The following is a 14,029-nucleotide window of genomic DNA, read 5'->3' as shown; positions in this document are numbered from 1 at the left end:
CTGAACAAAAGCAATCACTAAATCAAAATAACACTCCGTTCTTGAACATTCTTTGCTGCCACCCAAGATGTTTTTCATCAGAGGGGAAAGGTCATATGGGCCCTCTTGGATTCTCCAATTTGTACTGCCAGTGAATGGCAGGATGCCTAACAATAACAACAAAATGCTTGAATGAATCAACCACTGCACATCAGTTCAAGCAGGTTGAAGGGATGAATGAGATGCACAAGGGGGATTTTAGTAAGCACTCTTAGTATGAAGGCATGCTTTCTTGAATAAGGCAGGTAGCCTCCATTTAATGAAGTTGGAGCACTGAAAGAAAAAGCAGGCTTTATACCTTTTCCCCTTGTTCTGTTTAATTAGTATGTATTTCCCTTTCATCAACTTAGTTTGTTGATTTCTGTTTAGGAAAAAACCCTATCTTTAGAAAGGGAAACAGAATTAAAACAGATGTCATCCTTTTTATCCCTTCACTGCTCAGATTGAAAATTGATGGGCCATAGCTGGTCCACAGGATGTTTGGCCCACGCTTTAAATTTTTAAATAAAGTTTCCTAGAAATTTAAACTGGGAATTAACCTAAAAACCAAGGTTTCTTGACTTCTCTTGGAAAACTGGTTTTGGGCCCATTTAATTCTCACATGGCAAAATAAGCCAGAGCTAAGTGAGTGCTCAGCTCAGGTCAGCACTGTCCCCACCCCATGAGCTCCTGACTCACTGGAATTTGTGACCTTGCCCTACTCCTAAATTCAGGCCAAGAATGGTTTTACATGCCTGATAATGTTCTCGGGCCTTTGCTTCCTCACCCAGAGTCGTAATGGACGTCACAATTCCACTTCTGGCTCAGGATATGCAGTGACCGGCCGTTTCCTGGTTCCCGAGTCCTCAGAGCAATTAAGTTCTAAAAAACCCTAATCCTCCCTCAACGACTATAGATCATGTTCCCTGGCCAGGACTTGCTCTCAATTTCTTTGGATCAAAACGGGGTTCACCGAGTAACTTAAAGGCCAAGAAGGGGTTAAGGGAAGGACAGCCTCACACCCAAAGTAAGTATAACCATCAAATACCCTTACCCAAGCCATCACACTTGAGAACATGGAAGCAGACCAAAAAGTCCAACAGAGAGGCTTAGCCTCACATCATTGAAATGTGAGGTACAAAGGCTTCTCCCTGGTCAGACTCTCACCAGTATTACCCTCAGCCAGAGATTGAAATCATTGATCTGCATACAGAGAGAGGAGGAAGCTAAGTAAAAAGTGATGCTTGCCAGCTCTGTGTATCCTCCACCACCGGTGTGCTAGAAGAAATCCTTACCCTCGAGTGAACATTTGGAAATTTAGTGATATTATTCTTCTTTAAAGCTAAACAGAAAACAAAAACAAAAACACAAAATGATGGTTAAGTAAAAATGGGATGAAAATGGAAAGCAATTCAACTTTGTGAATAACATTCCCGGGCATGTTAGCCAAGAGAAGAAGAAAGGAAGCCACACTACCAGAGGTGTTAGAGAAAACATGCAGGCCAAGCATGTCTTCCCACCCAGCTCTCCGACCACCCACATCCAAGCTGCTTTGAAGTTTGGCTCCAGCAAAACAGTCCGGCAGCAAAGCTGACAATAAACCTTAGTCAAGGAGGTGACAGTCTCTAGCCTTGTTAATAAGAACAGGCAACAACATACCACATCCTTCATTATCTTCAGACACAGACGAGCATACGTAACAAGTGCAATTCAGAGAAGAGAACGCCACAAACTAAACATGTAACCCGTTCCATGTCAATCTCAGCATGGCAGCCAAACACTGGTGATTTCATATACTCAAAGTATGTGTTTCCTTCGTCACTTTTCTAATCAACAGAGAAGTTTGTTCCTTATTCAGCCATCAAAAACTAAGCCCAGGCAGTTATTTCTCGGGAAAGTGTGATCATGTTTTTCTTTTATTTTCAAGAACAGTAGCATTTGCCAATAAAAGGTATTTGCTATTAATATTTAGCCACCATCTTGACCAAAGAAACAGATCCAGATAGGAGCTCATCACAGTGGTAATGCCCTGGGTTTGACATGGAACAGAGCCACCAGTGAATAAGCATGAACGAGAAGACAGTGGGGGCTCCCAAGCCTTTATATTGATTGCTTAGTTCACAGCCTTGCTCCAACAGGGAACTGCTGACAGCTGAAACTTGGTCATGACACTCGGAAGGAAAAGAAGTGACTATAAAGCTATGGATTGCCTGTATCAGCTTATACAAGCCTCTAGATCTAAAGAGCTCCCTGAGTTTAGCTTGTACCGTGAGCTCCATCACACTGTGGATGATGGTTACGAACTACATAAGGCAGTTAAGATCCAACTTACAGCTGTGTGTACTTCACAGCTCCTTGTGTAAATCATTTTGCACTGAAAGTGTAGAGCACTTTGTATTCCTGAGAGCTTATATCGCCGCTCATTTTACTATCAAAGCAAGCTGAGCACAAAAAAGTCAGTTTAAGATCTATATAAATCTATTCCAACACAGTGAGTGCTCAATAAACGGTAGGAACAGTAATTACTGTTATTGGTGACTGTCATTTTGTGTTGAAAGATATTAGCCTCAAAATCTTAAAAGCAACCTAGTTTGTCCCCACCCTGACTCTCAAAGAAGTGTTCCATTTACCATTTTCTGAAAATTTCTATATGTAATTGCATTAATTCAGCTGGCACACACCATCCCAGCCATGTGGGTTCAGGATGTATGAGTGATGCCAGTGAGTCAGCGATTGTGACTGAAACGAGAAACCATGCGGCATGAAGACAACATAAAATGCAACACAGCGGAGATGGCAGTACCATGCCAGACTGTTGGGGAGCCCTGACACACACACAGAGGGTCGTTAGAGGTCAAAAAATCCATAGCAACCTTTTAAGAGCATCAGGTGAGAAAGAGTAATAGTTTAGTAATGGTATTCCTCAGTGAGAACAGGTTCGCAGAAAAATCGAGAGCCACGCTTGGCGGTGCGAGCGGTAAAGGGCACAGTCTTCAGCACTGCATTGAAATAACAGTCAAGACAAACAGAAGAGAGTAAGAAGCCACAATCTACTGCATTAGTACATGGTTAGTGCTTTGTTAACCATACCTGGGGGAGGGGTGAGGGAGGGGAGCGGGAAACGGGGAAGGCAACATATAATATATACCCAGGTGAGTTCAAAAAGCCTACAAGTTACTCAGTCTTTACTCAATCTGGGGCAGGGTTGAGTAGATCATGGAAAATAGCCCAAGCAGAAGAAAAAAAAAAAAAAAAAAAACAGAACAAAACTGCTCCATAAACATATTTATTTACCTCCTATGGTAGATCAGGTCAGGCAAATAGAAACTGTACGTTTCATGAGCCAGTGTCGCTAAGCTGGAGAACAGGCTGATGAAAACGGAGCTCTGAGTTCTTAATGTGCCACAGCTGGGTGCTCCTCTAGCTACAAGTCAACCTCATGGTGGCCTTGAGGCCACAACAGTGCTTACCCAAGGAGATCTGTCCTGGGCTTGCCCAGAGCAGAGCTTCTTGCTCCATGCAGAGGAGGCAAGGAGAGATGCTAAAATAGGAAGCTTTACCTGGAAGCCACCTGCCAGCAGGTGAACACAGGCACTGGCAGGCAGAAAGGTCCAGAACACGCATGAGCCCTGCAGACACTGGCGCTTTCATCAGCCCCTTACCTACTCCACTTCTCACACTGGCTTACTCTGGACAAGTCACTACTTACTGACTTCCTTTTTTAGTGATTCATTCTCCTAGTTTATTTCTTTGGGCCTGAGCTGACAAAAAATCCTGACTTGGCCATTTTGTATTCCCTATTTTCAATGCTAACTAAGCTATTAACAAGAAATGAGAAATCAAAAGTCTAGAGCGTTATATATATAGATTTTTTTAAATTAGGACAATTAAGGAAATATGAATAATGACTGGCGCTTTTTTTTAAGGAACTCTGCATTTCAGAGGTATGTGATAATGGCCCTGTGGGTATGCTTGTTTGTTTTACTAAACAGACCTTATCTTCCAAAGATTATATGGAAATACTTCCAAATGAAATTGCACGTCTTGGATTTGCTTCAAAATAACCCCAAGGGAACAGGTAGAAGTGGATTTGTAACAAAATTGGCCATGAGCTGGAAACTGCTGACTGGTGATGGGTACTATTCTCCATACTTTTACATAATTTCCTCTATACTTTTGTGTGAGATTTCCTACCAAAAAGTGTTAAGTATCTTGGAACTTGAGAAACTTTAGGCAACAAACATGAAAAGGCAGTCACTTGTAGCCACTGCCCCAAATTACTGCCCCCATCTTTAATAGGGAATGCAGAAACTCTGATGAGTTGGTTTGAGCAGAAAGCATTAGGCTACAACTTAATCAGACAAGAACCAAGCTGGGTTAGGCACGATTTCTAGCGGAGAGAATGACCATTCCTCAGCCCTCTGGGCTTTTGACCTGTTGGTCCATCCTCATGAAAGCACTGATTTCCTAGCATCTTCACTTACTTGGAATGAGTGAAAAGGCTTTTAAAGAGCATGTTGAGAAAACATGCATTGACTGTGGTTAGTACAGTATGGGGCCTGTCCATAAGCAGGCAGATGGGCAGAAGTGGCCATGAGCGAGAAGATGGAGCATGGTGACAAATCTAAGACAACAGACCATCATTAGAAGGAGGAGCCCCGGTGAATGATATTCAGGGTTCCAATGATATTGAGATACTGATAATATATTGAGAAATGGATTTTTTTTTTTTTTTCAGAGAGACTGTTGGAGTTAATAGGCAGTATACAGGTTACTATAAATATACTTCAAACACTAGCATGGAGTTTCTCTGTAATTCTGCATCTGGATAAAATCAGCTGAAGAACTTGAAAACCCTGGATAAAAACAGTAGCGAAATCTGTAAATGGTCCAGAAACAGTGAGGCCAGTGGGATCTCCATGGGTCACAATGAGGAAGGAGCTTTTACCTGTGATAATATCTTCAATGGCACCATCTTTTCCTTCGTATACATGTCTATTATCTTTAACTTGCCGCCTTCTTAATTCGGCAATTAATTCTTGCTGCTGCCTCTTTGATTTGTGGGAAGGAGACTGAGAAGAAAAAAGAATGGCAGAGATTAATGAGGCCAACACCCACTGGAGAAAATCCAAAATTTTCTCCAACTTTTTGGAGAAAATCCAAAACAGGTCTGAGCATTTTGTGACTAACAAGCAGCCACACTCTGAAAAAAAGCACCATCCCAACACACTGCTCAGCAGAAGAAAACTTAGGAAGTCTCTGGGAACAAAAACTTTTTCACAAAGAACATACAAAACTGGCAGCCATAGGAAGGCTGGATCCCATGTCAACAAAAGGCAGCTAGTAATAGCCACTGACTTGTTACACTTCAGTGAAGAGGATCGTGATGAAAAACTCTGTGACCTGCCAGCCTTCCTCATGGCCTTCACCTGTGTTGTTTCCCTCCATAGGACGCTCTCTCCCATTCCTCCTTACGAAGCCCTCCCCCTATCAAGGCCAGCACCAATGGCCACCCTGTGAAGCCTTCCCCTTCCCGGACACTTCGCTGCTCAGCCAGCAGGTTACCTGGGATGGTCTCTCTGTACATCCAACCAAGATTTAAGTTCCCTATCTCTATAAACTTGGTAATGCTATACAAACATGCTCTCAGCCTCATTCCAGTGATGGCTGAACAAGTAATGAGTGAACAAGCATCCATCTGCCAAGTTTCCAAGCCCAGGAAGGAACTGAAGCATCCTGTCCCAGCCTGGCTCTGCCCCTCTTGCCCGCATGCCTCCGTGGAGCCATCAGGACCCCGCTCACGCGAGGACCACGGCTGGAGCCTGGCACCTCTCACCTTTGGGTCCTGCTGCTCCAGCAGAGCTTCCTGCTCCAGGAGCTTCTCCATGAGCGCTTGTTCCTGCTTTTTCCTCAGCTCATTTTCCTCTTCTGCTTGCTGGGTGAAATCAAAAGAAGCAGAAGATTATGTTGCTGGAAACGTCAGCAGTCAACATTTTTAAACAGCCCTTCTGAGAGGCCAGGAATTAGAGTGAAGGGAAGGTTTACAAGCTCTACACTTTATTCCTACATATGACTCTGGGGTTTTGCTGTCAGTCTATATCACACCTCTTCAAAACTCAAAGTTGAGACTCACCTTTTTCAGAAAATTCCTTTCCTACTCAGGCCGCTTCCCAGTCTCTCTCACAGATGTGTGGGGACTTCCCCTCCCTACAGTTTCTCTGAAAGGAAGGTCTCAGATTCCTCTCTTTCTGCCCATTCTTAGGGGAAAACCTCCACCCCTGGCCTCGTGTTTCCCCAGGGGCCTCACTGAGTGACACTCTTGGACTCCCTCCTCACTCTTTTCCAAGGGAGGCAGCGGCAAGGTTGACAGATTAGGGACAAGAAATCTAACAGGTTGACCTCAGTTCAGCCCTCTGAGCATCCTCTCTTTGGAATTCAGCCTCCCTCAGCTTCTTCTAATAGTCTAGCTGTGCAGTGATAAATCATCTAATTCAGGGCTGAAGTATAAGTTCACAGAGGCACACCCTATCCTCCAAACCAGTTTTTCTCAGTAATAAACTTTACACTTTCATCTTTGTCGCTTTTGTCTCAAGTTTCACTTCGGTTCACACTTAGGGAGAGAAAACATCCTAAAATGCTAACATCTGCCCACCAAGTCCCTCAGCCAGTGTCAGGCCAGGCAGTTATCTATGCAGTGTGTTAGGGCAAGTAGAACACCTGGTCACATCCCTGCCTGATGAGTGCCTCACGGAGCCAGTGAACAGGACCCCGGGGAGAAATGGTAACATGGAAGGAACGTGCTGAGAAGCTCTGACCTGTGACACCCCACAGACCACCAAGAGTGGCACCTCTTCTTCGCCTCCAGACTTGGAGACCAACCAGGGCCTCTTCCCAGCTTGTATTATACATTTATAAACAGCATATATTTTCTCTTGAGACCTTAGACTTACAATTTTTTATGTGAAGAAACATGGTCCCAGCTCATAACCAGAGCTGGCTCAAGCCATCTCTGCACCCGAGCCAGGGAGCTGCGGAGCACCTCGGTCGGCAGGCCCCGTGCCCAGCACTTCTCACTGCTCGCAGCCCCTGGGATCGCGCACGTGGACCTGGTGCTGTGCCTGTGCTCACACTCACGTAAGCAAGGGGATGCCTGCCTTCTGCTGGTCGTATCACCACTACACTAAGCATGCTGAGAGACGAGGGCTGACTAGCGGGAACCTCGTGGCTTTCAGTGAAAAGGCCCAGGGATGGTTCTCCAAAGCCACCAGGGAGGTGAAGGGACTCACTGTTTCCAATCACATTTTTCAGAAATGTCCACACCCCTGTCGCATCCCTCCCCGCTCCACCATCACGTTCCTCCTTCCTCCACCAACATGACCCGGGTGAACATGCAGGCAAAGCCTGGAGAGCAGAGACTGCACTGTCTTCCTGAGCACTTGCATGCTCAGTCTTATCTGACCCTTTGTGACCCTATGGACTGTAGCCCACCAGGCTCCTCTGTCCATGAGATTCTCCAGGCAAGAATACTGGAGTGGGTTGCCACTTCCTCCTCCAGGGGATCTTCTCTGCCCAGGGATCTAACCTGCATCTCCTGTACCTCCTGCATTGGCAGGTTGGATTCTTTACCATTGCTCCATCTGGAAAGCTGAGCACTGAAATCTCATAATGCTTTCCTTGGCTTCCTTTCTCATTGGACACGTTTTTCTGACACAGATCTGAGTCATGTGCTTTTTCAAAACCATGGTCTCAGGGTATGGGTCCCAGGGTATGTCACAGAGGGCCTCCCATTTAAAGGAAGGGCCATTATGGGTCCAGATAAGGAAACAGGGAGCAACTATCCTTCCAAGAGCCACATTTCAGCCCACACTTAGGGAAGTGCTGGTCCAGAGGCCCGCGGTCGTGGGCAGGCCCAGTACAAGCAGACTGTCCCTGACCTCGGCTATGATGCTGAGGTTCACTTCTCCTACCCCTGACCTGCTCCACAACTGCACAGGAGGCCTGGGTTTCTTAGTCCTTTGACCTGCCTGCAAGGGTGACAGCTGACGCGGCAGCTTCCAAAGATGGCTTTGGATGATCCCGGGATTCCCTCGCCCCAAGGGATAGCCAAAGGCTTTTCTGTGGGGGCTGAGCCCCTGGCTGGGCAGGTAGAAACAGAAAGCATGACAGTCTGAGGGCCTAAGCAGCAGGGCCAGAAACCGCGTCTTGTCCTCCCCACCCAGATCTGCCACCTGAAGGCCGGGGGAGGCCCCTGCAGAGCTCTCTCAAGAGGGCTGCACTGCAGCTCCAGGAGGGCACCCGCTCAGGAAATAACGCCAGGGGAGGCTGGACAGACACCTGTTTACCTTATAGGCTTTCACAAACCGGACAAAGACGGGGAAGAAGACAGATGGGGGTGTCGTCTTGGGGTTTTCTCCAAAGTACTTCACCACGTCATCAAAGGCATCCTGTGAAAAAGTGCATTTCTCTTAAATGTCATTTTTTCCAGCATTTGAACTTGGGAAAGAGCTGCAGGGGCCCCTGCAACTTTCTGGCCTCTGCCCTCCCTCACCTCCCAGGATTCTGCACAGCCTGTGTTTCCTGCCAACACCTGGTCAAAGGCAACCCAAAGAGGCAAGAGTCTGCACAGCATCCCATCCCTGGGACCTCCTGTCACTTGTACACACACACACATACACACACACACATAAGGAGCTTCTCCTTACAAGAGTGTCCTCAGGCCATGGGAGGACTCCTTAAAGTCAACCAAGTCAGAAGGGACCTTAGAAATTGGTCAGACTCCAGCTCACTGCTTCCACGCTCCTTCCAGGGGTCCCCCAGCCGGGAGGCTCATGTCTTTGCCCGAATCCTCCTGAGACACAAGGCAGCCGGCCTCACCCGGGAGCCAGCCCAACACGTCTGCTTCCCGGTTCCCTTGACACAGCCTTCCCTTTCTGTGATGGTGTGCAGTCCATTCTGGCTGCGTCTCAAGTGTGTAACTTGACCCCCAGTGTGGTAAAAGATTTCAAGGTCAAGTCCCAACACAGCGATCACTGCTCTGCCAAGCACAGGCCTGACATGCGTTGGTTGAGGTTAACTGAACCTCATGGTAAAGAGAGTCTGGGAATGGAAGGGAAGGGGGGTGGGCCTCAACAAAAAAGGGTGAAGACCTCACATTGGAAGAGGACAATGAGCAGGACAGGGACAGCTCCAGGTACAAATGCAGAAAGATCCTCTCCCCGCTGAGCACAGTTACAAAGGATATCTACCCTCAGCAGACAGAGGGGAATTTACCCCCCAGTCGGGACAGGGCCCCAGGTGGCTTTACGGAATCCGATCCCTCCTTCTTCATGGAGGTGGGGGGCACAGACGCTGACCTGGGCGATCTTGGCGTCGTCCTGCAGCTTCTTCAGCTTTCCCTCGTTGTTGAAGATGAACTCCTTCAGCAGCGTGTTGTGGTCATGCATGCTGTACTCCCTCTTGGTCAAGTCCATGCCCCTCTGCAGCTCCTTGACGTCCAGTAAAACATTCTCAAGGGACACTGACGTAGAGAAAGCAAGGTCCCCGTGACTTCAACGGGAAAGGCCAAAGCCACGGTGAGTTCTCACTGGGAAGCCAACTTCTCAGGGGGCTACCAGGGTTATGCAAGAGCCTGGGATCTGGTCTCCAGTCTTCAGTGAAGAGATGCTTCAATAGGAGTAATTTACTAAGCGCTCACCATCAAGCACTGCAGTAAATCCCTTATATGCACTAATTCATTTGCACCATTAGCCCACGTTGCTGACGAGGGAAAGCAGCACGAAGAAGTTACGTGGGCTTCCTTAGGTCACAAGGTAGGAGGTGGCAGACATGGAGTTTGGATAACAAACATGGACCCCAACTATTCCACACCTCTTACTGGACATGATAACCTATTGCTTATCCTATAGGTGCAGAGTTTCCTGAACTGACAGGCCCAAGAGCTTATCCTCTTAACACGTTGAATGCTTCTGCACTTTTATGACTCTCCAGCAGGGGGCAGCATTTCACCTGCTAATTTCAGTTGTCCTGACCCCCCCAGGACCCAAAGCAACCTGGAACAGCTTCTTTTTGCTCAACAACCCTTCCGTGCTTCAGAGGGGATCATGAGCAGTGCTTCAGAAGGGATTATGAGCAGGAATCTTGCCATCTGCAGTGTAGCCATGCTCTCAGAGTGGGTTCACCCCTGCAGCCTCCTGCAGGAGGTCTGAGCCCCACCTCTGGCTCCCCACTCCCTGACTCAGCTCTGCACAGGGAGGAATTATAGAACAACATAGCATGTTTTTCCCTAGCTAGACCCACACTGTATTACTCATCTCTGACTCTTCAGTGCTTAGGCCAGTACCAAGTACAAAGCAGGAACTCAAAAAGGTTGACTGGCTAAAGGAAAGAGTGAATGAATAGAGGGGCGGGATAAAGAATCTATGTCACATATCAACCTTAAAAATGCATTCCAATATACATTAGGTGCAGACAAGTACTGTTTGATTCCATTATATATGAGATTGCTGCTCAGTCACTTCAGTGGTGCCTGACTGTGCGACCCCATAGATGGCAGCCCACCAGGCTCCGCCGTCCCTGGGATTCTCCAGGCAAGAACACTGAAGTGGGTTGCCATTTCCTTCTCCAATGCATGAAAGTGAAAAGTTAAAGTGAAGTCGCTCAGTCGTGTCCAACTTTTAGCGACCCCATGGACTGCAGCCCACCAGGCTCCTCCGTCCATGGGATTTTCCAGGCAAGAGTACTGGAGTGGGTTGCCATTGCCTTCTCCATATGAGATATCTAGAATAGTCAAATTCATAGAGTCAGAAAATACATTAGTAGAGGCCAGGGGTTGGGGGTGGGGTGGGGAGGGGCAAAGGATGGGCAGTTAGTGTTTAATGGGGAAAGCGATTCAGTTCAGGAAAGTGGAAAATTCAGGAGCTAGACCATGGTGAGAGCTGCACAACAAAGTGAATGTACTTACACATTCACACTGAACAGTGCCCCTGGACTGCATGGGTGAATATGATTAAATGGTATTTTTTATATTATATGACTTCTACCACAGTAAAAAAAATAAATAAATAAAGGAATCCAGAGTGAGAACACAGAAAACAAGCCTGTCAGAGAGCACCTCAATCTCCCCAATCTCCCCCACTAGGTTTTTTGAAATGACTCTTTAGGGGAATCTCATTAGGGCCAAAATGAGCTATAGGAAATTTTTAAACTTCTTTTCTTAATTAGAATTGTGATGCTAAAACCCCTGAATTTAGACAAAGGGAAACTTGAAAAGGAGGAAAATCAGTCCACCAGACAATCAATCCCCTCCTGACCAGGGGATACACAGAAGAGAAATGCATATGAGAAGACAACCTGAGTTCAAGTTCCTTTTGTTTTTAAATTATTATCATGTATTTATGGCCGCGCTGACTTCTCTTGTTGCAGAGCACAGGCTCAGTAGTTGTGGCACACGGGCTTCATTGTGCCATGGCTTGTGGGATCTTCCTGGACCAGGGATCGAACTCATGTCTTATGCATTGGCAGAGGTGGCTTCTTAAAACCACTAGACCACCAGGGGAGTTCCTCCAGTTCTGTTTCTATCACTTTCTAACCATGTATCCTTAGGCAAGGCATTTAACCTATAAAAAATGTCAAGTTTTCTCATTTGAAACATAAGGATGCTATTACCTTGTACAGAACCCCAATCTCAGGGTCACTGGTGATTTATGCAAGAAAATTCCAAACTGTCACAGCAAAGCAACAAGAAGTAGTACTGATAATTCAGGCTAAACACAAACGTTTAGAACTGCCACACCTGAGCAAGTAGGATGGCACAAAACCTAATTAAAAAATTTGTTGGGGGTGAAACTTAGATTCTAATTCCCTTATTTCACATAACAGCAACAGGGACTTCCCTGGTGTCCAGCGGTTAAGATTCCATGCTTGCAGTGCAGAGGGGCACAGGTTTGATCCCTAGTCGGGGAACTAAGATCCCACATGCTGAGAGGCATGGCCAAAAAGTGAAAAAAAGAAAATGACAGCTACAGAATAAAAAGGATGGAAGAGGGAAGTCACATGAGCCCAAAAGACCTGGATCTTTATAAAGAGGACACTAAGGTCACCTTCATGTCCATGTTTATTACTGATCCCAGGAATGGCCAGCACCATAGCCGATGTGTTTCAGCTCAGAGCCTCTGATATTTTAGCCTCACTTTCATAGAAGGGTTCTGAGGAGTGCTGTTTACACAGGGAGAATGGTTCCCCCATGACTCAAGGCATTTACACCCGACAGTAATGTTACAAGCTGAAATTGAGTACCTGCAGCAGCCTTCTCCACATAATGAAGCTCATTATAAAAGAGGGACACTTGCTGATACTTTTCTTTTACGACATTGGATATATAGTGCAAAAGCGTTTGCTTTCGGTCCGTTGACTTCGTATCTAAGAGCTGAAAGCCAGAGGGGACACGGGTTAGAGTAAAGATGATGCTCTCCCATCAGAATAAACACCCGCGCACAGGAGCCCCAGAGGAGATGGAAACCACCCACAGGAGAGTCAGCGTGGTTCTCCCGTGAACCAGCCCATGGACTACGAAGTGGCAAGAGGGCTTCCTGACCAGGGGATACACCCAACTTCAGAGACGACCCTAAGCATGAGAGCCGCTCACATTTCTCTCCTCACAGGAACTCCTCGCCCCCATCCGCTCCACCGCCTCCCCAACGCTGACAAGCAGCAGACTCCAGCCTCAGTGCTCCCCAAGTGAAGGCCAGAGTGGGGTTGAGGCTGGAAGGGGCAGGTGAGCAGACGTGCGCCCTGGCAGGCAGAGGTCCTTTCCCCACAGACCTCACATCCCACTCGGCCACTTTAACTTCCCAACCCAAAGCAGATGTGGCCTCCTAGCGGCCAGAACTGAGACTTAATACACACTCCGTGTCAAATAACCGCATAGCCCCGGGCCGGGGACTCCACCCACTGCCCCGTAGACTCCTGTGAAATCACGGTACCCCATACAGCCTGGGGGACAGGGCTCCACAGACCATTTTCCCTAGTCCCATTCACATAAGTCAGGTGACTGAAAAGCAGAGTACCCTTCTCCATCCAAGAAGGGGGAAAAAAATAAATTTTTTTTTAAGACAACATAGAAAAATTAAAAAAAGAATCTCTAAAGAATTTCCTAATTCCATTCAACCCTCTCTGTTAATACCTGACCTACTTCCATTCGACTTTTTCTTCCATATTTTACTTAGTTAAAAACCAAACTGTCTAGACAACTTATACCCTTTCTTTCCTAAACACCAAATTATCTATTCCTTTGAAAACTCTTCACAAATAGTCTAACATTTGAAGGAGAGCTCATTGGAACTATTATTACAGCATATTTAATCATTTCCCCAAATGTCCAATCTTTACATTGTTGCTAATTGTTTGCAATTATAAAAAAAAATAACAGAATCCATACTTCTGACTCCTGAGGAAAGAGTCCTAGAAATGAACATACTGGGTCACAAGGTATGAGTGTTCCTAACGTCTGAAGTGCCTGCTGCCAAATGGTGTTTCAGAAAATTTGTACCAACTGATCCTCCCACTAGCAGAGAATCTTCGTCAAAATATCCCACCCCGCTTCCCAGAGCAGAACCTCTCTGCTCCAGGGTTTAATCTTTGCCAGCTGTTTCATCTCTCATATAACTCTTGTATTTCTTTTAACCCACTCACCAGATCTAAACTCTGAAGTTTAAATCCATAAACTGCTCCTCGTTTACTGCTATTCATGTAGTTTCCAAGGGCCAAGATGATCTGGAAAGAACAAGAGAAAAGAGAAGCCCATCAGGACAGCATCTCAGGCATTCCCCAGCCGAGGAATGCAACTGACAAGTCAGCTCTTCCATACGTGCATAATGCATAAAAGGAAAACTTCACTTGCCTCCAGGATTTTCTTGAGTTTTTGGGACGACTTTATAGAGACAGATGCTGCTATAATTGAGTGCAGTTGCTAGATTCCAAGTCAAAGGAAAGAAGAAGAGGGGAAAAAAAGACA

At 46.4% G+C, this 14,029-nt stretch overlaps 1 protein-coding gene across 5 annotated transcripts in view; it reads right to left on the bottom strand.

Annotated features, from left to right (window-relative positions):
* Nucleotides 1–14,029, bottom strand: part of FMNL2 (formin like 2) — a 326,764-nt gene that overhangs the window by 2,572 nt on the left and 310,163 nt on the right. For 2 of the 5 annotated variants that reach the window (XM_065931548.1, XM_065931551.1), the window contains 7 exons: nucleotides 13,916–13,984; nucleotides 13,708–13,788; nucleotides 12,313–12,442; nucleotides 9,372–9,535; nucleotides 8,361–8,462; nucleotides 5,855–5,953; nucleotides 4,967–5,090 (listed from right to left, as the gene is read on the bottom strand). In XM_065931548.1, coding sequence (XP_065787620.1) covers nucleotides 4,967–5,090; nucleotides 5,855–5,953; nucleotides 8,361–8,462; nucleotides 9,372–9,535; nucleotides 12,313–12,442; nucleotides 13,708–13,788; nucleotides 13,916–13,984 — 769 coding nt within the window. Of the gene's footprint in view, nucleotides 1–1,266; nucleotides 1,361–2,516; nucleotides 3,018–4,966; nucleotides 5,091–5,854; nucleotides 5,954–8,360; nucleotides 8,463–9,371; nucleotides 9,536–12,312; nucleotides 12,443–13,707; nucleotides 13,789–13,915; nucleotides 13,985–14,029 lie in introns of those variants that run through there. The other 3 variants (XM_065931549.1, XM_065931550.1, XM_065931552.1) reach the window with 3 other exon arrangements.

Source organism: Muntiacus reevesi, chromosome 3 (genome assembly GCF_963930625.1).
Source record: "Muntiacus reevesi chromosome 3, mMunRee1.1, whole genome shotgun sequence".
Classification (NCBI taxonomy): domain Eukaryota; kingdom Metazoa; phylum Chordata; class Mammalia; order Artiodactyla; family Cervidae; genus Muntiacus; species Muntiacus reevesi.
The sequence above is the reverse complement of the archived record's forward strand: the minus strand, read 5'-3'. Positions and strand labels throughout refer to the sequence as shown.